A 27188-nucleotide genomic window follows, 5' to 3' on the forward strand; every position below is an offset into this window, starting at 1 on the left:
TCACAGGTATAAAATGTAGAGTGTGGGGAACATAATTATATAATATCTTCATATAGTAACATGACATATTACTGGTGATCATTTTGAAACGTATAGAAATGTAGAATCACTATGCTGAATACAAGGAACTAAAATAGTGCTGTAAGTCAATTATACTTCAAAAACAAACAGACCACCTCATAGAAAAAGAGATCAGATTTGTGGCTACTCGAGGTGGGGAGGAGGGGGAAGGGGAATTAGATGAAGGTAGACAAAACATACAAACTTTCAGTTATAAGATAAGTACTAGGGATGTAATGTACAACATGATAAAGATAAGTAACACTGCTGTATGTTATAAATGAAAGTAGTAAATCCTAAGCATTCTCATCACAAGGAAAAAAAAAATTTCTATTTCTTTAGTGTTGTACCTATACGAGATGATGGATGTTCAAAACACTAACTGAACACAAGCTAAAGGAACAGAGAATTCAGTGACCACAGATAAGAAATACAGACTTTGCAAAAACAAAAGCAGTTTGGAAAAGTCATTTGGATAACTGTAGTCTTCAACAATCAAGAACAGCAAAATTTGGAGAAGAGCAAGAAAGTAATTTCTAAAATTACAACATTATGATATACAAATGTCCGGTTTCAACAACAACAAAATCACAAAGAAACAAAAAAGTATGGCCCAATCAAAGGAAAAATATAAATTGACAGAAGTGTCCCTGAGAAGACCAGACATTGAACTTCCTAAACAAAGGCTTTAAGTCAACTGTATTAAATATGCTCTAAAAAATAAAAGAGAGGTAGGAGTCAAGATGATGGAGTAGGAGGACGTGGAGTTCACCTCCCCCCAAAAATACATCAAGAATACATCTACGAGTGGTACAGTTCTCACAGAGCACCTGCTGAACACTAGCAGAGGTCCTCAGACACCTAAAAGGACAAGAAAGAACCCCGTGTAACCACGTAGGACCAAAGGAAAAAAAAAAGCCCAGAAACAGGCTGGACTGCACCCGTTGCAAAGCTAAAGGAGAGGAGAGGTTGCCGCACCCGAGAGCCCCCTCACCAGTGGGGAGATCAGTTGGGCCAAAAGGGGAGCTTCAGGGGCTTGGAGGAGAGAGCAGCAATCTGTCTGTGGCAGGCAGGACAGAGTGAGACCTATAAAGGTGGTCCGTGCCACAGCCCTGTGCACCCCAGGCTGAGGTATGTGTCCACCAGTACAACAGGGGCTGGGTGCTGGAACAGGGTGCTTGGAGAACAGATCCAAAAAGAGGACTGCTGTTGGCTGCAAGGAGACAACATGAAGGGGTGGGAGTGAGGAGCTCCGTAACTGGGAATGCTCAGGGAAAAAGCCCAGGCTGCCATAGACGCGAAGCATCATTGTTGAGTGACACACAGAGAGCGGGGCCACTACTGTTGCCTCTTTCCCCACGTGCTGGCTGCTGCTTCCGCGGGCACTAGGAGGGGCTCCTGCCAGAGCAGGCTTGTGTGCCCCCAGTGGCTGCCTCCGGCCCCTCCCGCCTGGGCAGGCACGCATGCCACAGTCAGTGGCCACTTCTGCCCCCTCCTGCCTGGGCAGGCTCATGCGCCCCTGGTTGCTGCCTCAGCCCCCTCCCACCTGGGAGGGCTTCGTGTGCTCCAGGGCAGCCCCGGGAGCAGATGCCTGTGGGTGGCCCACGTGCAGAGGTGAGGGTGAAACCACAGCGGAGCCCCAGGGGCCATGCAACTAAGAAAGAAGAGCTGAAATCTCTCCTCCCACTGCGTGAACCACGGAATTACACCCCCATGACTGGCTTAGTAAACTCAGCACCTCAGGAACATCTGAAGGGACAACAGGTGTTCCTGCAGCTGAGACGGGTCTAGCTTTAGCAGCTGTGGACTTTGTGGGCAAGTACACATGGGAGATTGGCCAGGCCAGAGTCTGGGTTGCCTCCACAGCGCCCACAGTGGTTCCAGATGCATGATTACTGCAGTCCTGGGAACTGACCTCAGTGAATCTATGCTGGTGGCCTGGTGAAAACAATGCCTGAGAGACACGAGGGCCAATTGCTGGCATACCCACAGTTAAAGTGGGGCTGAAAGCAGTGCCAATGAGAGTGGAATTTGTGAGCTCCAACAACGGGTGAAAGGTGACGCAGCAGAGCACACTCAGAAGTGAACACATGCAGAGGAGGTGTACTCAGTGGCTTCTCTCCCAGTGGGAGTGGTCCAATACAGCCTACCTTGCACCGCAGATCAGAAACACAGCTAAGAAACAGACTGGGGGCCTCTTCAACAACAACTAGGGAGCAGACCCCGCCCCTGACAGGGCAGTGACAACCACAGAGCAAAGAGGAGGCCCCACTCAATACCCAGTGCAGGATCTGGTCACTAAAACGTCAGTCACACCTCTTACCAAGGTGATAAGCATAAGCTGAAGAAAAAGATGGCAGACACCCATACTGACAACAGCCCTTGGACCAAAAAATGTTAAACCCATGCAGGCTACACGGAACTTCCCACATAAAAATAGTCCTGCAGGGCTTCCCTGGTGGCATAGTGGTTAAGAAACCACCTGCTAATGCAGGGGACATGGGTTCGAGCCCTGGTCCAGGAAGATCCCACATGCTGCGGAGCAACTAAGCCCATGCGCCACAACTACTGAGCCTGCACCCTAGAGCCCATGAGCCACAACTATTGAGCCTGCCTGTAACAACTACTGAAGCCCGTGCGCCTAGAGCCCGTGCTCCGCAACGAGAAAAGCCACTGCAATGAGAAGCCCACGCACTGCAATGGAGAGTAGCCCCCGCTCGCCACAACTAGAGAAAGCCCGTGTGCAGCAACGAAGACCCAGTGCAGCCAAAAATAAATACATAAAATAATTAAATTAAAAAAATAGCCCTCCAAGACAGTCTGAGGGTTTGACACTGGGAGGAAAAACCCCTAGAGCATTTAGCCTTGAAGGCCAGCAGGGCTTGAGTGCCGGAGCTCCACAGGGCTGGGGGAAACAGACTCCACTCTTGGAGGGCGTGCACACTAGGCCTCATGTGCACTGGGACACAGCACAAAGCAGTACCTCCAAAGGAACCTGGCAGACCTATCTAGGGGTCTTGGAGGGTCTCCTGGGGAGGCGGGGATCGACTGTAGCTCACTGTGGGGGCAAGGACACTGGCAGTGGAGGCCCCAGGGAATAGTGATCAGTGTGAGCACTCCCGGAGGTCCCCATTTCGGCACCAAGACCCGACCCCACCCAACAGCCTGAAGTCTCCAGTGCTAGAAAGCCTCAGGTCAAACAACCATCAAGATAGGAGCACAGCCCCACCCATCAGCAAACAGGCTGTCTAAAGTTGTACTGAGCTCACAACCATCTCAAAACCAACCCTTTGACACAGCCCTGCCCACCAGAAGAACCAGACCCAGCTCCACCCACCAGACAGCAGGCACCAGTCCCTCCAATGAGGAAGCCTGCACAAGCCCCTAGACCAACCTCACCCACCAGGGGTCAGACACCAGAAGCAAGAGGAACGACTATCCTGAAGCCTGCAGAAAGGAGACCACAAGCACAGAAATTTAGACAAAATGAGAGGACAGAGAAATATATTTCAGACAAAGGAACAACCTAAAAACCCAAAGAAGAACTAAATGAAAAGGAGATAGACAATCTACCTGAAAAAGAATTCAGAGTAATGATAATAAAGATGATCCAAAATCTCGGAAAAAGAATGGAGGCACAGACTGAGAAGATACAAGAAATGTTTAACAAAGAACTAGAATACTTAAAGAACAAACAAATAGAGATGAACAACACAATAACTGAAATGAAAACTACTAGAAGGAATAGCAGAATAAATGAGGTGAAAGAATGAATAACTGAGCTGGAAAACAGAGTGGTGGAAATCACTTCCACAGAGCAGAATAAAGCAAAAAAGAAAGAAAAGAAATGAGGACAGTCTCAGAGACCTCTGGGGCAATATTAAATGCACCAACAATTGCATTATGGGGTCCGAGAAGAAGAAGAGAAAGAGAAATGGCCTGAGAAAATATCTGAAGAGATAATAGCTGAAAACTTCCCTAACATGGGAAAGGAAACAATCACCCAAGTCCAGGAAGTGCAGAGAGTCCCATCCGGGATAAACACAAGGAGGAACATGCCGAGACACGTATTAATCAAACTAACAAAAATTAAAGAAAAAAACCTTAAAAGGGAAAAGCATCAAATAACATAAAAGGGAATCCCCACAAGGTTATCAGCTGATTTCTTAGCAGAAACTCTGCAGGCCAGAAGGGAGTGACACAATATATTTGAAGTGATGAAAAAGAGAAACTTAAAGTCAAGAATACTCAACCCACCAAGGCTCTCATTCAGACTTGATGGAGATATCAAAAGCTTTACAGACAAGCAAAAGCTACGAGAATTTAGCATCACCAAACCAGTTTTACAACTTCTGTAGGCAGGGGGGAAAAATAAAGGAGCCCACAACTAGAAATAAGAAAATCACAAATGGGAAACCTCACCAGTAAAGGGAAGCATACAGTAAAAGTAGGAAATCATCCACACACAAATATGATATCAAAACCAGCAACCATTAGAAGAGGAGAGTACAAATGCAGGAAAAGGGGATTGCATTTGAAATTCAGAGACCAGCAACGTGAAACAATCTTATATAGACTACTATATCAAAACCACATGGGTATCAGCTCGGTGCTTTGTGACCACCTAGAGGGGTGGGATAGGGAGGGTGGGAGGGAGGGAGATGCAAGAGGGAAGAGATATGGGAACATATGTATATGTATAACTGATTCACTTTGTTATAAAGCAGAAACTAACACACGATTGTAAAGCAATTATACTTCAATAAAGATGTTTAAAAAAAAAAAAGGTACATGGAAATGGTTTGAGCTCACTGGTTTCAGTGAGTCAATGAAGTATAAAATCTCAAAAGGACTAAACATTCAACATCCTTAGCCTGAATATTAGAAACTTACTGCAGTCTCTGTAAACCTACATTTCTATCTTGGATAGGAATAGCAAAGAAGTTACAAATAAACAAAAGATCACTTAGCATGAAAAAAAAAAAAAAAACCACATGGGAACTGCAAACCAAAAAACTACAATAGATACACACACAAAAAGAAAAAGCAACCCAAACATAACACTAAAGATAGTCATCAAACCTCAAGAGAACAAAACAGAAAGATAAGAAAAAAGACCTACAAAAACAAATTCAAAAATATTCAGAAAATGGCAATAGGAACAAACAAATCAATAACTACCTTAAATGCCAATGGATTAAATGCTCCAACCAAAAGATATAGACTGGCTGAATGGATGCAAAAACAAGACCCGTATATATGCTGTCTACAAGAGACCCACTTCAGATCTAGGGACACATACAAACTGAAAGTGAGGGGATGCAAAAAGATATTCCATGCAAATGGAAATCACAAGAAAGCTGGAGTAGCAATAAGCATATCAGACAAAATAGACTTTAAAATAAAGACTGTTACAAGAGAAAAAGAAGGACACTACATAATGATCTAGGGATCAATCCAAGAAGAAGATATAACAATAGCAAATATATATGCACCCAACAAAGGAGCACCTCAATATATAAGGCGAATGTGAACAGCCATAAAAAAAGAAATTGACAGTAACACAATAATAGTGGGGGACTTTAATACCCCACTGTCATCAATGGACGCATTATCCAGACAGAAAATCAATATGGAAACACAGCCTTAAATGACATATTAGACCAGATGGACTTAACTGATATTTACAGAACATTCCCTCCCAGTGCAGCAGAATACACTTTCTTCTCAAGTGTAAAAGGAACATTCTCCAGGATACATCACATCTGGGGCCACAAATCAAGCCTCATTAAATTAAGAAAACTGAAATCAGAGCAAGCATCTTTTCTGACCAGAACGCTATGAGATTAGAAATCACTTACAGGCAAAAAACTGTAGAAAACACAAACACTTGGAGGCTAAACAATATGTTACTAAACAACCAATGGGTCACTGGAGAAAGTGAAGAGGAATTCAAAGAATACCTAGAGACAAATGACAATGAAAACATGATGACCCAAAACCTTTGGGACCGAGCAAAAGCAGTTCTAAGAGGGAAGTTTATAGCAATACAATACTACCTCAGGAAACAAGAAAAATCTCAAACAACCTAACCTTACACCTAAAGCAACTAGAGAAAGAAGAACAAACAAAATCCAGTTAGTAGAAGGAAAGAAATCATAAAGATCAGAGCAGAAATAAATGAAATAGAGACGAAGAAAACAACAGAAAGGAGCCACAGAGGTCCACATTTGTTCAGTGGGTTAAAGGACATGGAATGGAAAACCTTGAGGAGGAAGAAAAGAAAGTTCTATGCCAGAATGGTCATACTTACAAGACATTTCCATACTATAACCATTTCTTGTGTGTGCATTTTATTCCTCACTACTGTACATACAGTTGACGATAAGTACTTTTTTGAAATATCTAGTCATTCTAGATGTTCTGAAGTGCCTGATATATGTTAAAAGTAGAGGTAATAAAAAGACATTTTGTAAATATCTTTTTGTTAAAATTCATATGAAATATTGTTCTTTATTTGGAGGGGGGGCAAGCTTGGCCAAACCACCTCTTTGAACAGTATGCATTGCATTTGTGCTCTGGTTCAAGGTCGGGTGGAGGAGGAAAAAGTGCAAAGACCTCTGTGCCAGTGTGTTTATAGTGAGGCAAGATTACCGTCTTTTTAATGTTCATGCATTTTGTTTCACTTTGCTGTGTATAAAGTGTATATAATGGACAAATGAGTCCTAATTTACAACATCTAGTCTTTCTAGATGTTATAAAGGTTGCCAGAATATGACAAAAATAGAGTTAGTAAATAATACATTTTGTACATTTTGTGTTAAAATTTCTAGGAAAGATTGTCTTCTGAAAACGTGGGCATTATAGCTCTCTGGGTTGGTGGAGAGGGGAGAGAAGGGAAGGGGGTTGGTATTAGGGTAGAATGCACATATGTTGAAGACACTTTCAGATTATAACTGTCACATGTGTGCAGTTTATTCAAGACTGCTCTGTATATAGTGGACAAATTAAGTCCTTATTTGAAACATCTAGTCCAGCTATATGTTTAGAAGTGCCCAACGTATGGTAAATGTAGAGGTAGTAAAATGTCACTCTGTAAATATAGTTTTGTGAAAATTCATAGGAAGTACTATCTTTGGGAATGTTAAATATTAAACCACCTCTGTGAGCAGTATACTATTGTCTAACTTGTTCAGTGGTTTGGAGGAGATGGGAGGGAAAGAATTGCAAAAGGTAATGTGCTAATGTGTTTGTACCTGGACATTTCCAGACAAAACCATTTTTTGTATGTTACGTGTATTTTGTTTTGCTGTGTATATAGTGTATATAATCGACAAATGAGTCCTAATTTTGCAACGTCTAGTCTCTAGTTGTTAAAGAGGTTGCTAGTGTATGACAAAGTAGTACAATTAGCACATTTTGTACAATTTGTGTTCAAATTCATAGGAAAGCTTGTCTTCTGTAAATGACTTTTGGATATGAATTTGCTCAACCACCTCTAAGATTACACATGCCTGTACTTGTCCACTGGATTGGTGGTGGAGAGAAGGAAGTGAGGGAGGGAATAGTTCAGGCCAAAATGGTCATATTTAGAAGATACCTCAGATTATAACCATTGTTATATGTGTGCAATTTTATTTAACAGTGCTGTGTACATAGTGCACAAGTAAGTTCTTATGTGAAATATCTAGTCTTTCTAGATATTTAGAAGTGCTTTATGTATTTAAAAGTAGAAGCAGTAGAATAATGCTTCTTGTAAATATCTTTTAAAAACTGATGGGAAATACTGTCTTTGGAAATGGAATTGTTAAACCTCCCCTCTGAACAGTGTACTCTGTGCTTGTTCATTGGGTTGAGGGAGGTGGGAGGGAAGATGGCAAAAGATGTTTTGCCAGTGTGTACTAGAACATTTCAACTTACCCATTGCTCTGCATGTTACATGCATTTCATTTAACTTTACTGTATATATTATGTATATACTGGACAAATGGGTCCCAATTTTATAACATCTAGTCTCTAGATAGTAAAGAGATTGCCCATGTATGACAAAAGTAGAGTTAGTAAACTAACAAATTTCTACACTTTGTGTTAAAATTCATTGAAAAGCCGTCTTCTGAAAAGGACCTTTGGAAGTGAAATTGTAAATCACATCTAAGTGACACACAAAAAAATTAATGTACGACAAAGGAGCAAGACTATACAATGGAGAAAAGACAGTCTCTTCAAAAAATGGTGTGCTGGGAAAACTGGACAGCTACATGCAAAAGAATGAAATTAGAACATTCTTTAACACCACACACAAAAATAAACTCAAAATGGATGAAAGACCTAAATGTAAGACCAGATACTGTAAAACTCTTAGAGGAAAACATAGGAAGAACACTCTTTGACATAAATCGCAGCAATATCTTGTTTGATTCATCTCCTAGAATAACAGAAATAAAAACAAAAATAAACAAATGGGACCTAATGAAACTTAAAAGCTTCTGCACAGAAAAGAAACCATCAACAAAATGAAAAAACAACCCAAAGAATGGGAGAAAATATTTGCAAATGATGTGACCGACAAGGGATTAATCTCCAAAATATTCAAACAGCTCATGCAGCTCTATGTATGTTAAAAAAAAAAAAAGAAAAAAGAAAAAAATGGGCAGAAGATCTAAATAGATATTTCTCCAAAGAAGAAATAAAGATTGCCGAAAAGATGCTCAACATCACTAATTATCAGAGAAATGCAAATCAGAACTACAATGAGGTATCACCTCACACCAGTCAGAATGGCTATCACCAAAAAATCTAAAAAACAATAAATGCTGGAGAGGGTGTGAAGAAAAGGAAACCCATCTATACTGTTGGTGGGAATGTAAATTGGTACAACCACTATAGAGAAGAGTATGGAGATTCCTTAAAAAACTAAAAATAGAACTACCATATGATCCAGCAATCCCACTCCTGGGCATATACCTAGAGAAAACCATAATCCGAATAGATACGTGCACGCCTATGTTCACTGCAGCACTGTTTACAATAGCCAAGACATGGGAGCAACCTAAATGTCTATTGACAGAGGAATAGATAAATAAGATGTGGTACATATATACAATGCAGTATTACTCAACCATAGAAAAGAATGAAATAATGCCATTTGTAGCAACATGGATGGACCTAGAGATTATCATACTAAGCAAAGTAAGACAAAGACAAATATCATATGATGTCACTCATATGTGGAATCTATTTTTTAAAAAAGGTAAAAAGGAACTTATTTATATAACAGTGCAAAATCAACACACAACAATCAGGTTTTTTTTTTTCTATACCAGCAATGAACAACTCAAAAAGTAAATTAAAAAAAAATTCTATTTACAATATTATCCAGTAGAGTAAAATACCTAGTAATAAATTTAACCAGGGATATGCAAAACTACAAAAAACTGTGAAAAGAACTTGAAGAAGACCTAAATAAATGGAAGGATATTCCATGCCCATAGACTGGAAGACTTTGTATTGTTAAAATGGCAGTACTGGGACTTCCCTGGTGGTCCAGTGGCTAAGTCTCCGCACTCCCAATGCTGGGGGGCCGGGTTTGATCCCTGGCCAGGGAACTAGATTCCACATGCATGCTGCAACTAAAGATCCAGCCAAATAAACAAATATTAAAAAAAAAAAAAAGGCAGTACTACCAAGAGTGACCTGAAGATTCAATGCAATCCCTATTAAAATTCAACAGCCTTTTCTGCACAAATGGAAAACCTGATACTAAAAATTATGGGATTGCAAGCAGTCCTAAATAGCGCAAACAATCTTAAACAAGCAAAAAGAACAAATTGGGAAGAGTCACACTTTCCTGATTTCAAAACTTAGTACAAAGCTATAGGTACTGGTGTAAGTATAAACATGAAGACCGGGGACTTCCCTGGTGGCGCAGTGGATAAGACTCCATGCTCCCAATGCAGGGGGCCCAGGTTTGACCCCTGGTCAGGGAAGTAGATCCCACGTGCATGCCGCAACTAAGAGTTCACATGCCACAACTAAGGAGCCCGCATGCCACAACTAATGAGCCCTGGAGCCACAACTAAGGAGCCCACAAGCCACAACTAAGGAGCCCACCTGCTGCAACTAAGACCCCATGCAACCAAATAAATAATATAAAAAAAAAAACACGAAGACCACCAGAACAGTATAGAGAATCCAGAAATAAACACATACCTCTGGACCACTGATTTTCAACAAGGGGGCCAAGACCATTCAGTGGGGAAAGAATAGTCTGGACCTGGGTCAACAGTATATCTCAAGGAAAGAATGATGTTAGACAACTATGTCAACACCATATTCAAAAATTAAATCAACATGGATCTAAATATAAGAGGTAAAGCCATAAAACTCTTAGAATAAAATATAAAATTTGGTAATGTATTTTGAGATATGACAACGCATAAACAATAAAAGTAAAAACAGATAAATTGGACTTCATCAAAATTAAAATGAAAGTATCTTATCAAGAAAGAAAAAAGACAATCTCCAGAATGGATGAAAATATTTTCAAATCATGTTATCTAATACCTGATTATCCAGAATATACATAGAACTCTTACAACTCAACAAAAAGGAAAAACAGCCCAAATAAAATACGTGTAAAGGACTAGAATGGATATTTCTCTGAAGATTTTTTTTTAATGTCCAAATCATGAAAAAATGCTCAATATCATTAGTCATTTAGGAAATGCAAATCAAAACCACAATGAGATACCACTTTACCCACACTAGGATGACTATAATCAAAAAGCAGAAAACACATTTTGGCCAGAATTAGAGAATCTGGAACCATCATACATTTCTGGTGGAAATGAAAAATGGTTCAAGATGCTGTGGAAAACAGTTGGGCTGTTCCTCAAAAAGTTAAACATAAAAAAAAAAGTTAAACATAAAATTGCCATATGAGCCAGAAATTCCATATTTATACACACACACACACACACACACACACACAAAGTATACAAAAAAGCAGGAAAGTATGGTCCATGAAAAAGAAAAATATAAATCAATATAGAATCTGTCCCTGCAAAAGACTTAACAGCAGATATATTAGACAAAGACTTTAAAACCACTGTCTTACCAATGCTCAAAGAACTTGAACAATATGTGGAGAAAGTCAAGAACATGATGTGTGAGCAAAATGGAAATGTGAGTGACACAGAAAACCTAAAAAGAAACCAGAAAGAAATTATGCAGCTGAAAGGTACAATAACTGAGATGAAAAATTCATACAGATATTCAAAGGCAGATTTGAGCTGGTAGAAAAAAGAATCAGTGAACTTGAAGATAGGACAGTGGAAATTATCAACACTGAGGAACAGAAAGAACAAAGATTGAAGAAAAGTGAACAGAGCATATAGGACCTGTGAAACACCATCAACTGGAGCAAAATACGCATCATGGGAGTCTCAGAAGAAGAAGGAGAGAGAGAAAGGGGCACAGAGAATCTTTGAAGAAATTCACAGAAATATACAAAAAATATTTGACAAACTAATATTTGAATGAAAAGTTCCCAAATTTAATGAGATACATTAATATAAACATCCAAGAAGCTCGACAAACTCCAAGTAAAATGAAATCAGAGACCCATATCAAGACACTTTATAATCATACTTTCAAAAGACAGAGTGAATCTTGAAAGCAGCAAGAGAGAAGAGACTCATCACATAAAACGGATCCTCAATTAAGATTATCTTCAGACTTCTCATCAGAAATTTTGGTGGTCAAAAGACAGCGGGTCCATATATTCAAGGGCTAAATGAAAACACCTGTCAACTAAGACTACTATATCCAGCAAAACTGTCCTTCAAAAAGTCAGGAAGAAACCAAGATATTTCCAGATAAACAAAAGCTGAGCGAGTTCATGACCACTAGATGTGCCCTGCAAGAAATGCTCAAGGGAGTCCTGCAAGGTAAAATGAAAAGACGCTAGACAGTAACTTGAAGCCGTACGAATAAAGATCCAACAAAGGCAAATACATAGGCAATTATAGAACTAGTATTACTATAGCAATCATTTTTAACTGTACTTGATCTTTTCTATGTGATTTAAGAGAGTTATACGTTTTTTAAAATTTAGAATAAAAGTTAGTATTAATGTAACTTTGGTTTGTAATTCCAAATCTTTTTTTTTCCTACATAATTTGGAGACTAAGACATTTAAAAGAATTATTCGTTTTTGTTTTGGAGCACACATTATATAAAGATGTAATTTTGTGGTGGGAGGGAGGGAGACGCAAGAGGGAAGAGATACGGGGATATATGTATATGTATAGCTGATTCACTTTGTTATAAAGCAGAAAGTAACACACCATTGTAAAGCAATAAGAAAGAAAGAAAGAAAGAAAGAAAGAAAGAAAGAAAGAAAGAAAGAAAGAAAAAGAAAGAAAGAAAGAAAGGAGGGAGGGAGGGAGGGAAGGAAGGAAGGAAGGAAGGAAGGAAGGAAGGAAGGAAGGAAGGAAGGAAGGAGAAAGAAAGAGAAAGAAAGAAAGAAAAAAAGAAAAAGAAAGATGTAATTTTGTGACATCAACAACCAAAAGGGGTGGGGACAGAGATATAAAGGAGCAGTTTTTTGCAGGTTATTGAAGTCAAGCTGCTATAAATGCTGCTATAAATTCAAATAAGTAACCATAACAAAATGAAAACAGGTTAAATTCTCAATATAAAGGGCAGAGTACTTCATATTTGAATTAAAATGTCAGGATACATGTTCTTTACCAAAAAACATACTCATAAAGAATATGGAAAACCTTACTAAGGTGAAATACCCCCATGATGCAAAACCCTCAAGCACATCAAAGAAAGGAACAACTGACTGGTGAGTTAGAACTTATCATTTTACAAGTCAAGTGGTTTTCAGTTACAGTCACCCTCCATATGTAAGGATGCTGAACCCGCAGATACAGAGGGCCAACTAAGGGACTTGGGCCATCAGTCAATTTTGGTATCCTCAGAGGGGATCCTGGAACCAATCCCCTGTAGATACCAAGGGATGACTATACTTGCGTTCAGTTAAGTTGAGAGAGAACCTAACCAGAGTTACCAGCTGATAGATCATTAAAAGTATATTTTTCTTTGTTAGATCTTTAGTGGCATGTGATTTGTAAGGATTCAAAAAATTTAGAGGCATTACTATAATAAAACTCCATTCATTCATATCTACTTATTTATGCAAACAAATTTTCGCAATGCTTACATCCATGGAATTGAACTTGGAATAGAATTAATGCTGACTATTTCTCATTCTAGTAATTCTCATCCACTGATAAACTAGTTTGTAAAAAAATCTATCCAACTCCATCTCTGTAAGATGCTTTTCCAGTAAAATTTTACTTTTGTATTTAATACTTATTCATAAATGTTTGAAATATATTCACTTTGATTAGTTGAAATAATAAGACTGAGAGTTCTATCATGACAGGAAACTTTTTCAAACAATACTTAAATGTCAACTTATTCATATTTTTTACTACAGGAAAGTGTGATAAGGTGATCAATAAAACAGCTGCAATTTCTTAAAAAAGAACATGAAGCAGAATTTTGTGTGCACCTCAGTTACAAGGCTTTTCAAGTATTCTATCAGTGCGCCCATCTCCCACTTGTGCCCCACTGAGAGCGGCTCTTTTGCAGGCGCCAATATTTCATTTTTGTTAGAACCTACAGTACAGAGCAAAGGATACTTAGTAGATTTTTGTAAGTAGCTGCTGAATGAATACCTGAGTTAAATAAACATTAATTACAAAGAGATTTATTTTTGTGATAAATAAAGTTGTGATAAAATCAGTTGAAGGGTTCATTGATTTCTTATACTTTAAATATCAGTACAAGATATTTCTGAGAAAACTGGAGAATTTAAGGATGAAAAATAATTCTAACTTCCATGTGAAAAATGATCCATCTTATCCTGAGCCCTTGAGGATTCTCTAGATTCAATAACTACTTCTTGGTGATTTGTTTTTATTATTCTTTGCTTTGTAACTTTGTAAAACTCTAATATTATACCCAAATCTCTTAGTTACTTTGAGAATGTCTCCAAATACATCTATATTATAGGTCTTTGTAAATAAGTGAGACCAGATTTAACTTAGTGGGCAAACTATTCACTTGACAGAGGAAGGAGATTGACATAGCACAGTATGACATGGAACTCACCTCTCCCCACAAACACGTCAAACATACACCTAGATGTGGAACAATTCTCACTTAAAACTAACTGGAGACTGGCAGAAAGAATCCTGTACAGTCAAGGCTGTAAGAAAGATCCACACAGAATCAGGTAGGAAGTTAAGAGAAGTGATCAGGCTGGAACCTGTGCCCCTGAGAGAAGACATGGAAGAAAAGGGAGATTAGACAGATGGAAATCCTTTCTGGGGAGCGAGTGGTCGAGCAACATATTCAGGGACCCAACATAGGAAAGATGAGCCCCTCAGCTGGTTGGAGTGCCAGTAAGAGTAACAGGAGGGCTATGGGAAACCTGGACTTTGCCAGTGAGGAGCGTCCACATGCTTGCTTGCTCCTGAAGCAAGGCAGATTGAAAACTGCATTCATGGCTGACCAATTTCCTGCAACTGACCCAGCAGGCACCCAAACCTGAGCCCAGCAAACGCGCAAGCACCACTTGCTTCACAATGCACCTCCTCACTGGGTGAGGTCCCAGATGTGTGTAACGGAGGTGGCTCAAACCCAAGATGGCATCTGAACAGAGCAGGGACAGCCGTTACTGGTGCTCACACAGTTAGCACATCAGAAGCAGCCATGTTCTCCATCTGCAGTCAGAACACCACAGCCCATGCCCAGACCCACACTGAGAGCCCACATGGGCCCTACTTGTTCTACAGCACAACTCCACACCAGGTCAAAGGAAGCAGAGGCCAAGGGAGGAGCCCAGCTGTGAGGGAAAAAGGAGGCTCAGACCCAAAGCAGCGCTGGAGAAAGGTGGGGGCAGACATTGCTGGCACTCACACAGGCAGTGCATCAGCAGTCCAGATCTCTGCCCTGGCAGGACTGCCATGGCCTGCGCACGGGGCTCAAGCTAAGTACCCTACCTTGCTCCAGGGCTGCTTCCCTCTGGAGTAAGGGTGCCAGTGCTGGGAGTGGGAGAGCACATACTTAAAGGGAATGGAGCCAGCTTGGACCCAGCCCTCAGGGCTTCTAGACCAGCAACACAGAACCTACCCCCATCCCCAACAGGGCAGAGACAGCCACTGAGCAGAGGGGAAGCCTGAGCTTAAACCTGTATCCACCCCTAGTCCCTACATCTCCAGCAACACCTACTACCAAGGTGATAATTGCCAGCACAACCTGAGGAAAGACATGACTTGTGTTCAGGTCAAATCCAGCTATACCACCAAAGCCACTGGGCACACGCAGACAGTATGGGAATGCTCCCATATAAGGACACCTCTTCAGCATTGCAGTAGATAACTGCTTCACCTATTTCATAGAGACAGAGTAAGTTAAGCAAAATGAGAAGACAGAACAATTTGTCTCAACTGAAAGAGCAAGAGAAAATCCCTGAAAAAGCAACTACTGAAATAGAAATAAGCAATTTACTAGATAAAGACTGTGAAGCATTAGTAATAAGAATAAATCAAGTAATAAAATGGCAATAAGTATGTACCTATCAATAATTACTTGAAACATCAATGGACTAAATGCTGCAATCAAAATACATGGTGTGGCTGACTGATTAAAAAACAAGACCAATCTATATGCTGCTTAGAAGAGACTCACTTCAGAGCTAAAGCCACATACAGACTGAAAGTGAGGGGATGGAAAAACATATTTCATGCAAACAAACAACAAGAAAGCAGGGGTAACAATACTCTTATCACACAAAATACATTTTAGAACAAAGTCTTTAACAAAAGACAAAGAAGGTTACATAACGAGGGATCAATATAAAAAGAGGATACGACACTCGTTAACATATATGTACCCAATACAGGAGCACCTAAATACATAAAACAAATATTAAATATAAAGGGAGAAACTGACAGTAACACAATAATAGTGGGGGACTTTAACACCTCACTTGAATCAATGGACAGTCCATACAGACAGAAAATTAGCAAGGAAACACTGGCCTTAAATGACACATTAGACCAAATGGACTTAATTGATATTTATATAGCATTCCATCCAAAAGCAGCAGAATACACATTCGTTTCAAGTGCACCTGGAACATTCTCCAGGATAGATCACATGCTAGGACACCAAAAAAAAATAAGCCTCAGTAAATTTAAGAAAACTGAAATCATATCAAGCATCTTTTCTGGCCACAACGCCATTAAATTAGAAATCAACTACAAGAAAACACTGCAAAAAACACAAACAAGTGGAGGCTAGACAATATGGTACTAAACAACCAATGGATCACTGAAGAAATCAAAGGGAAATTAAAAAATACCTGTAGACAAATGAAAACTAAAACACAATGATCCAAAATATATAGGATGTAGAAAAAGCAGTCCTAAAAAGGAAGTTTATAGTGATGCAAGCTTACCTCAGGAAACAAGAAAAAACTCAAATGAACACCCTAAACTTACACCTAAAAGAACTAGAAAAAGAACAAAACCCAAAGGTAGAAGGAATGAAATCATAAAAATCAGAGCAATAAAAAATGAAATAGAGAATAAAAAATAATTTAAAAGTTCAATGAAACTCAGAGCTGGTTCTTCAAAAAGATAAACAAAATTGATAAACTTTTAGCCAGACTCATCAAGGAAAAAAGAAAGAGCCCAAATCAATATCACAAATGAAAAAGGAGAAGTTACAACCGACACCACAGAAATACAAAGGATCATAAGAGACTACTATGAACAACTATATGCCAATAAAATGAACAACCTGAAAGAAATGGACAAATTACAATAAATGAAAATCTCCCAAGACTGAACCAGGATGAAATAGAAAGTATGAACAGACCACTTACCAGCAACTGAATTGAATCTGCAATTAAAAACAAAGCAAAACAAACAAACAAACCTCCCAACAAACAACAGTCCAGGACCAGATGGCTTCACAGGTGAATTTTACCAAACATTTAGAAAAGAGTTAACACCTATCCTTCTCAACCTGTTCCTAAAAATTGCAGAGGAAGGAATGCTTCAAAACTCATTCTACAAGGCCAGCATTACCCTGATACCGAAATCAGACACCACAAAAAAGAAATTACAGGATAATATCACTGATGAACATTGATGCAAAAATCCTCGATAAAATACTGGCAAACCAAATTCAACAATATATTAAAAGGATCACACATCATAATCAAGTAGAATTTATCTCAGGGATGCAAGGATTTTTCAATATCTGCAAATCAACCAGTGTGATAGACCACATTAATAACTAAAAGAATAAAATCCATATGATTATCTCAATAGATGCAGAAAAAGCTTTTGACAAAATTCAATATCCATTTATGATAAAACTCCTCAGAAAATAAATATAGAGAGAACATACCTCAACATAATAAAGGCCATATATGACAAACCTACAGCTAACATCATACTCAACGATGAAAGGCTAAAAGCATTTCCTCTAAGATCAGGAACAAGACAAGGATGTCCCTCTTGCAACTTTTATTCAACATAGTTTTGGAAGTTCTAGCCATTGCAATCAGAGAAGAAAAAGAAATAAAAGGAATCTAAATTAGAAAAGAAGAAGTAAAACTGTCACTGTTTGCAGATGACATGATATATTATACATAGAAAATCCTAATAGATGCTACCAGAAAACTACCAGAGCTCATCAACGAATTTGGCAAAGTTGCAGGATACAAAACTAATACACAGAAATCTGTTGCATTTCTATACACTAACAATGAGAGATCAGAAAGAGAAATTTTAAAATGATCCCATTTACCATCACCTCAAGAAGAATAAAATACCTAGGAATAAACCTACCTAAGGAGGCAAAAGACTGTACTCTGAAAACTATAAGATACTGATGAAAGAAACTGAAGATGATACAAACAGATGGAAGGTTATACCATTATACCATGTTCTTGTACTGGACGAATCAATAGTGTAAAAATGACAATAATCACCCAAGGCAATCTACAGAGTCAATGCAATCCCTATCAAATTACCAATGGCATTTTTCACAGAACTAGAACAAAATGTCTTAAAATTTGTATGGAAACACAAAAGAACCCGAATAGCCAAAGCAATCCTGAGAAAGAAAAACGGAGCTGGAGGAATCAGGCTCCCTGACTTCACACTATACTACAAAGCTACAGTCATCAAAACAGCATTGTACTGGCACAAAAAGAGAAATAATAGATCAATGGAACAGGCTAGAAAGCCCAGAAATAAACCCATACATCTATGGTCAATTAATGTAAAACAAAGGAAGCAAGAATATACAATGGAAAAGAGACTGTCTAGTCAATAACTGGTGCTGGGAAAACTGGACAGCTACATGTAAAAGAATGAAACTAGAAGATTTTCTTACACCATACACAAAAATAAACTCAAAATGGATTAAAGACCTAAATGTAAGGCCAGACACTATAAAACTCTTAGAGGAAAACATAGGCAGAGCACTCTATGACATAAATCACAGCAGATCCTTTTTGACCCACCTCCTAGAGAAATGGAAATAAAAAGAAAAGTAAACAAATGGGATCTAATGAAACTTAAAAGCTTTTGCACAGCAAAGGAAACCATAAACAAGATGAAAAGACAGCCCTCAGAATGGGAGAAAATATTTGCAAATGAAGCAAATGACAAAGGATTAATCTCCAAAATTTACAAGCAGCTCATGCAGCTCAATATCAAAAAAAACAAACAACCCAATCCAAAAATGGGCAGAAGACCTAAATAGACATTTCTCCAAAGAAGATATACAGATTGCTAACAAACACATGAAAGAATGCTCAACATCATTAATCATTAGAGTAATGCAAATCAAAACTACAATGAGATATCATCTCACACCAGTCAGAATGGCCATCATCAAAAAATCTACAAACAATAAATGCTGAAGAGGGTGTGGAGAAAAGAGAACCCTCTTGCACTGTTGGTGGGAATGTAAATTGATACAACCACTATGGAGAACAGTATGGAGGTTCCTTAAAAAACTAAAAATAGAACTACCATATGACCCAGCAATCCCACTACTGGGCATATACCCTGAGGAAACCATAATTCAAAAAGAGTCATGTACCACAATGTTCATTGCAGCTCTATTTACAATAGCCAGGACATGGAAGCAACCTAAGTGTCCATGAACAGATGAATGGATAAAGAAGATGTGGCACATATATATAATGGAATATTACTCTGCCATAAAAAGGAACAAAATTGAGTTATTTGTAGTGAGGTGGATGGACCTAGAGTCTGTCATACAGAGTGAAGTAAGTCAGAAAGAGAAAAACAAATACCATATGCTAACACATATATATGGAATCTAAGAAAAAAAAATGGTCATGAAGAACCTAGGGGCAAGACGGGAATAAAGACACAGACCTACTAGAGAATGGACTTGAGGACACGGGAAGGGGGAAGGGTAAGCTGCGACGAAGTGAGAGAGTGGCATGGACATACATACACTACCAAACGTAAAATAGATAGCTAGTAGGAAGCAGCCGCATAGCACAGGGAGATCAGCTTGGTGCTTTGTGACCACCTAGAGGGGTGGGATAGGGAGGGTGGGAGGGAGGGAGACCAAGAGGGAAGAGATATGGGAACATATGTATATGTATCACTCATCACTTTGTTATAAAGCAGAAACTAACACACCATTGTAAAGCAATTATACTCCAATAAAGGTGTTAAAAATAATAAAAAAATTTAAAAAATAAAAGAACAAACTTCTTAAGAATAAATTTAAGCAAGCATATGTAAGATCTGTACTCTGAAAACTACAAAACATTGCTGAAAGAAATTAAAAACCTAAATTAATGGCAAAACATCTCATGTTCATGGATTCTTATACTTAATATTCTTAAAGTGGCAAGATTCCCCAAAGTCGTCTACAGATTCAATGCAATCCTTATCAAAATCTCATCTTGGACCTTCCTGGTGGCGCAGTGGTTAGGAACCTGCCTGTTAATGCAGGGGACATGGGTTTGAGCCCTGGTCTGGGAAGATCCCACATGCTGCGGAGCAACTAAGCTTGTGCACCACAACTACTGAAGCCCGCAGGCCTAGAGCCCGTGCTCCGCAACAAAGAGAAGCCACCACAATGAGAAGCCCACGCACCGCAACAAAGAGTAGCCCCCACTTGCCACAACTAGAGAAAGCCCGCGTGCAGCAACGAAGACCCAACGCAGCCAAAAAAATAAAACAAATAATTAATTAATTAATTAAAAAAATTATAAAATCTCAACAGCCTTTTTGTGCAGAAATAGGAAAGCTAACATAAAATTCATAAGGCCTTGCAAGGGACTTGCTGCAGAACACAGTTTAGCAGTTTCAAAATAAGTTAAACACAGAATTATCACATTATCCATCAATTTCACTCCCAGGAAAGAACTGAAAATAGGTCTTCAAACAAAAACTTGTACGTGAATGCTCACAGCAGCACTATTCTCAATAACCAAACATGGAGTCACCCCCAAATGCCCATCAAAATGATGGATAAACAAAAGGTAGTATATACATACAATGGAATATTTATTCAGTCATAAAAGGGATGAAGTAGTAATACAAGCTACATCATGGATGGGTCTTGAAAACATGATCAGTGAAAGAAGCCACCCACAAAAGGCTTCATGATTCCATTTACATGAGCTGTCTGGAAAAGGCAAATCCATAAACAGAAAACAGATTAGCAGTTGCTAGGGGCTGAGGGGAATGGGGAGTAACTGCTTATTAAGCTATAGTACTGCTTATTAAGGGTATGGGTTTTCCTTTTGGTGTGATGAAAATATTCTGGAAGTAAGTGGTGTTTATGGTTGCATAACATCATGAATGTACAAAATGCCACTAAATTCTACACTTTTAAATGGTTAAAATGTGAATTTCATGTTATATGTATTTTGCCACAATTAAAATAGGGGAATCCCTTGCCATATTCTACAAAGATTTATATTCTGCCCAGTCCTCAGTATTGTCACATAGCCTGCCTCATCCTAATAACCAGCCTAGGTCACCCTGGTCTACCCAGACTTGTCCCTTCTTTGAACAACCATGAGTCCTAATGCTGCTCTAATTCATTTGAATTATTTATCACATATTTTCTTTCGACATAACTTTTCCCCTGGATTAGACAAAAATCATTCACTTTATTCCTACCACTTCTTTATGCAACTGCAAGACGGTCACTAGAAGGTTCACAATGTCACTGGACATCCCTGGTGGCGTAGTGGTTACGAATCTGCCTGCCAATGCAGGGGACACGGGTTCGAGCCCTGGTCCGGGAAGATCCCACATGCTGCGGAGCAATTAAGCCCGTGCGCCACAACTACTGAGCCTGCGTGCCGCAACGAAGAGTAGCCCCCACTCGCTGCAACTAGAAAAAGCCCGCGTGCAGCAACGATGACCCAACGCAGCCAAAAATTAAAGAAAAAAAAGGTTCACAATGTCACCTAATGAAGTCTATCAAAAAACTTTTTTATGGCCCAGTTTCACAAGTCAGTAAGATCACAGGATCTGCATTTACCTACATGGCACCTTTGTCCTACTGTTGATCTGCTGTTCTATATCAGAAGTCAGCAAGCCTTTTCAGTAAATGTCCACATAGTAAACATTTTAGGCCTGTGAGCTACACAGTCTCTGTCACAACCACTCAACTCTGCCCTTGTAATTTGACGGCAGCCACGGCCATAAATGAATGAGCATGGCTGTGTCCCAATAAAACTTTACAGACACTGAGATTTGAATTTCATACAATTTTCACATCACAGACTATTACTCTTGATTTGTTTCTCAATCACCTAAAAATTCTTAGTTTGTGGGCCATAAAAAAACAGGGAGCATGCCACATTTGGCCCATGGACTGCAATTTGCTGACTTCTGTTCTATATTTTTCCTGATGTTAACATATCTATTTCTACTATTTCATATGAATGTATAGATATTTTATAAACCTCAAATAATCAGTGTTAAGCAAAACTGTGCATAAATTAAACGACTCACCTGGGATGTGATCATTTTCTGCTGCTCCTGGAAGAATGTAGCGAACTGAGGGGGCACACCTGAGAAAGAAGGAAAGCTCATGAGTGACATCACCTGCCTAGAAAGCTCCACATAGCAGCTGGCAAAACACCTCAAAATGGGAGACACTTTGAGAAGGAGCAGAAAGGATAACAGTGAGGAAGGGAAGCACTCGGCGTCCATGCATACTCTGGGATGATTATGTAATGTTTGGACAAGCTAGTTTTCAAATGTAAAAACATTTGTTTTCTGCTGATTTGTCAACAATGTATGCTGTAACACAGAAAAAATATAAACAACACATTAAACTAATTAAGCCAATTAGGAAAAGCCAAGGAACAGAACACAATGCTTTCATTAAAACTGATGCTGAGCAAAAATATTCAGCACAAAAATTTGTAATGTTCATTACAAACCAGAGAATCTCAACAAGGTTCTGAAAAAAAGGATGGGGTATTTTTGGAAGGAAAAAAGGGCTGGTCTTTTTTGGAAGGAAAAAAAAGGGTTTACTCTTAAATTGGTTTCAGGTCTCAGAAGTATTTTTTAATTAAAAAAAACCAAACCAAACTGGTTTTGACTTATCTGTTGTTAAAGCAGAAAAGACCTGCCTAGACCATCAAGAGACTCCATGTCTCCTCTTGATTCTGCCATAACAAAATGTAGAATTGTAACCACTTAACACTTTTGACTCACTTCTTGCCCACCCCAACCCAACTCCATCTTTTAAGTAAAGCAGAAATAGACCTGTCTTTAGTCCAAGTCTTAACAACCTGTCTTGCAGTACCATCTCTGATTCTGTAAGATCGGGATAGAGGGGGCATCAGTATATCTCTAGTTGTGCTGAGTGTGGGAACAGCTCAGAGCTCAGAAAGAGTGGAGTAAAGAGTGAAGGGAGGAAGAAGGTAATTCCCTCCCCTGTGGCTGATCAGCTCTTCCCTCCATACGATGCCTTCACAACTCCCCAAGAAGCAGTATCTTCTGTTCCTTTTGTCTTGTCCTCCTATCCCAACCACAGCTTACAACTCTCTGGAAAGTTGGCCCAAGGTTTCCACCATCACCCAGTCTGTGACAGTCTGCATATGACAGTGGTTCCGGCAGGAGGACCCAAATTGCTTCCGGCTGAGCAACAAGCGTCTTTGCACCTGGGCTCTGGATCTCTACTGAGGTCTCAGGCGAACTGATTGTCCTACCGGGACAATTCCCGCTCCCGGGAATCCCCCTTCCTACCTCACAAAAGCCGCTTTGTTGCAAGAAAGGTGGAACCTAAGCCAGTTGGAATATTCATCCAAGATCGAAAGCTCCTGGATCTTAAGCAGGACCTCCTGTAAAAAGCAAACTGGTGCTACTGAGGGCACAGGCAAAGCTGGAGGGAGTCAGAGGGGCCTGGACGCCTCCATTTATGTTCACAGGTTCTTTAGAAACAAGAAGAAATCCCCCAAAACCAATGCTGCATTCACTTCAACATTATTTCCTTCAGGGGTTAGGGTACTCAAGCTGCTTACTGCTGCGACCCACTCATGCTCAGATTTTATGCTGGGCAGAGAACGAGGCATGGGATCTATCCTTGCTCCTGCCCCTGCTCCCTTCGCCACTTTGAATTTCTATCCCGTCTTGGAGCCTCACTGTTAGAAAGGGGACGCGACGCTGACCACAGGTGGTTGGGAGGATTCAGCGAGATCCTGAGTGGAAAAGAACAAGGGTCTCCGCTGAGAAGAAAAGTGCGCATCTACTGACAGCCAAAGGCCAGTTTCCGCGCGGTCTTACCGAGGCCTCAAACGGCAGGGCACCTTGGAGATGAGAAAATTAAGCGCTGGGACGTGCAGGTTCTCATCAGGTGCACAAAAACGGGGCCAGATTTACACCGAATCTGGAGACAAAGCCGCTTCCTCTTTCACTCCCCTCTGGCCTGGAGCTTCTTGTTCCCCCGGTGCTCCACAGCAGCGTCCTGCTCGCCAGCTGCCCGGCCCGCAGCCGCCAGAGGCTCCGCAACCATCTCCTCGCGAGACATCGGCCGCGGAACGGGAACACGCCCGGCATCCGGGGCCGGGGGGTGGTGGGGGGAGGGGGGAGGAGGCAGTGCACATGCGCAGAAGGCCCACAGTGACAGCCCCGTCCTGTGCCAGAAAGCTGCGCACGGTACATTTCCTGAAAGCCTTAGAGCCACCTCAATTAGAAAAGGCTCTGCGATGGAAATAAACTTATGGTTACTAAAGGGGAAGGGGGGAGGGATAAATTAGGAGTTCGGGATTACTATATGTAAAATAAACAAGGACCTACTGTATAGCATAGGGGAATAATATTCAGTTTCTTGTAATAACCTATAATGGAAAAGAATCTGAAAGTATTTTTATGTGTATGTATATAGATTATATATAACTGAAGTTCTGTATACACACACACACACACACACACACACACACACGACTGAATCATTTGCTGTGCACCTGAAACTAACACAACACTAAATCAAGTATACTTCCTTCAATTAAAAAAAAAAAGGGTCTGTGACTCTGGGCACATTGAGTAAAATTGCCAGATTTAGCAAATACAAGCCATGAGACATACTTTTATTCGTTGTTCATCTGAAATAAATTTTAAGTATCTAAATTACATATCTTTCATTAACTATTTTCCTGATATATATTGGCTCTCCTTAACAGTTCCTTGCAGAATTGAGTTACAGAATTTCTTCCAGAGACTGTTACATTGCTCCATTTTCATTATAACATATCTCCTACAGTAGTAACATCTCACTTACTTCATCCTTTGTCCACTGGACATTCATTAATGTGAAAAGACATTCAACTTTAGCGTTCTAAGCAGATATAATGGCATAAAGTTAACTCTAGGAATTGCTCTTCAGATTTGATTTGTTGAAACACATAATACCATTATTCATGGCAGAACTTGCCTTTTCCATTCTTCAGGATTACGATGGATCTTTTTTTTTTTTAATTTATTTATTTATTTTTGGCTGTGTTGGGTCTTCGTTTCTGTGTGAGGGCTTTCTCTAGTTGCGGCTAGCAGGGGCCACTCTTCATCGTGGTGTGCGAGCCCCCCACTGTCACGGCCTCTCTTGTTGCGGGGCACAGGCTCCAGAGGCGCAGGCTCAGTAATTGTGGCTCACGGGCCTAGTTGCTCCACGGCATGTGGGATCCTCCCAGACCAGGGCTCAAATCCGTGTCCCCTGCATTGGCAGGCAGATTCTCAACCACTGCGCCGCCAGGGACGCCCTACGATGGATCTCTTGATTAACAAGTTTTTAACATGCTGTCCACTGATAAAAGAAAATTTTGTCAATTTTTTCCTTTCCTTTTTAACACTACACATGATAATTCCACTTGTCCTCATGCTATAAGAGCAGTTTAGTAACATCCATGTAAAAGAATCAAATTCTTCAAGAGATGAAACTCATTTCAAAATAGTCATGGCGAGTACAATAATGATTATCCACAAGTCAAAATTTATTTTCCTATTCCTATTATTCCATAAGTCACGTTTTCCCTTTTAAAAACAGTCTGACATGAAGATTTCACTAAGTTCCATTAAACAGTGGAATATTTCACTAACACTTTTTGCTCTTCTTTCAATTTCCATAATCCTATTGCTAAAAAGATATTGAAATCTATGAACAAGAAATAAGCAAACTAACTTCATTCAATGGAATATTTAAAAGGTTAAACAAGAATTGGGAGCCTTTTCTTGAGAATTAAAATATTATTTCAGTGCTTTAAATAAACTGAGAACTCTTCCAGCTGTGTTTGTTAAAGAGAGTCAATGAGTTTCTGAATGCAAGAGAAATGAAGAATACTGAATGCCAATAAAAAAATCACAAAATCCTTTAATCACTCAATTCAAATAGTATAAATGCTGAAGTAAGAGAACTTCATGACAATTACTTCAACATCAATAGAAAGAACATCAGAAGCTATTTGAACAGCAAGCATTGTGCAGAATATGGGCAGCACAGTCAACATCTTCCACAGAATCATTCATGCTTCGTTTAACCTTGGAATAAACATGTCTGCACCTTTATGCAAACATCCACCAAAATTTGTATTTTTATTACCTCAACCGAAAGCAATGTAGAAGCAAGGGGAAAATATGTATTTTCTGCATTGTAATTGCTTGCATCCACAGCGATGATGCTAAAAAAAAAAAAAAAAGGAAAAAGATGAGTCATTTAGAACATTGATAATCTCTGTAATCATAAGTGAAGCTATTATTTTTGTTGTTGTTGCAGTGGACTTTATTCTGGCACTTGCAATTTTTTTTTTAAAGGTTTTTAATTTTTGGCTGCGTTGGGTCTTTGTTGCTGTGCGCGGGCTTTCTCTAGTTGCAGTGGGTCTTTGTTGCTGTGCTTGGGCTTTCTCTAGTTGCGGCGAGCGTGGGCTGCTCTTCGTTGCAGTGCGCCGGCTTCTCATTGCGGTGGCTTCTCTTGTTGAAGAGCACGGGCTCTAGGCGCCCGGGCTTCAGGAGTTGTGGCTCCCGGGCTCTGGAGCACAGGCTCAGTAGTTGTGGCACACGGGCTTAGTTGCTCCGCAGCGTGTGGGATCTTCCCGGACCAGGGCTCGAACCCGTGTCCCCTGCATTGGCAGGCGGATTCTTAACCACTGCACCACCAGGGAAGCCCTGGCACTTGAAAGTTTGATTACAACTCTGGAATTAGAAAATACTCTGGCAGCAGCACATTCAGTCATTTGAGCTGAAAGACTGGTGATAATGTATGGTGTGGAGGGTATTTACAGCTTCCACTGCAATTACTATATCTCAATCTGAATTCCTATTAATCAAAAAATTTATTTTATCTCTTTCTATAGTACTAGCTGAAGAAATTATACATCTCTTATGCTTAGCTGTTAGTGTATGCCGGTTTATATCTTACTCACTACATTTTTTTTTCTTTTTTTTTTTTTGCCTTTTGGCCACACTGCGTGGCTTGTGGAATCTTAGTTCCCCAACCAAGGATTGAACCCATACCCTTGGCAG

At 39.8% G+C, this 27188-nt stretch overlaps 1 protein-coding gene across 2 annotated transcripts in view; it reads right to left on the minus strand.

The window, feature by feature from the left end:
- Positions 1-24256, minus strand: part of LOC309635859 (uncharacterized protein) — a 44984-nt gene extending 20728 nt beyond the window's left edge. Inside the window, exons 1-2 of one of the 2 annotated variants that reach the window (XM_082407657.1) lie at positions 23964-24256; positions 22182-22240 (exon numbers count right to left, since the gene is read on the minus strand). Coding sequence is in view for 1 of the 2 variants with exons in the window: in XM_082407656.1 (XP_082263782.1) it covers positions 22182-22196 (15 nt within the window). In the remaining variant the exon portion in view is untranslated. The remainder of the gene's footprint in view (positions 1-22181; positions 22241-23963) is intronic. The other variant, XM_082407656.1, reaches the window with a different exon arrangement.
- Positions 24257-27188: the final 2932 nt, after the last annotated feature.

This window comes from Balaenoptera borealis (genome assembly GCF_965194805.1).
Source record: "Balaenoptera borealis genome assembly, chromosome: 10".
NCBI lineage: Eukaryota > Metazoa > Chordata > Mammalia > Artiodactyla > Balaenopteridae > Balaenoptera > Balaenoptera borealis.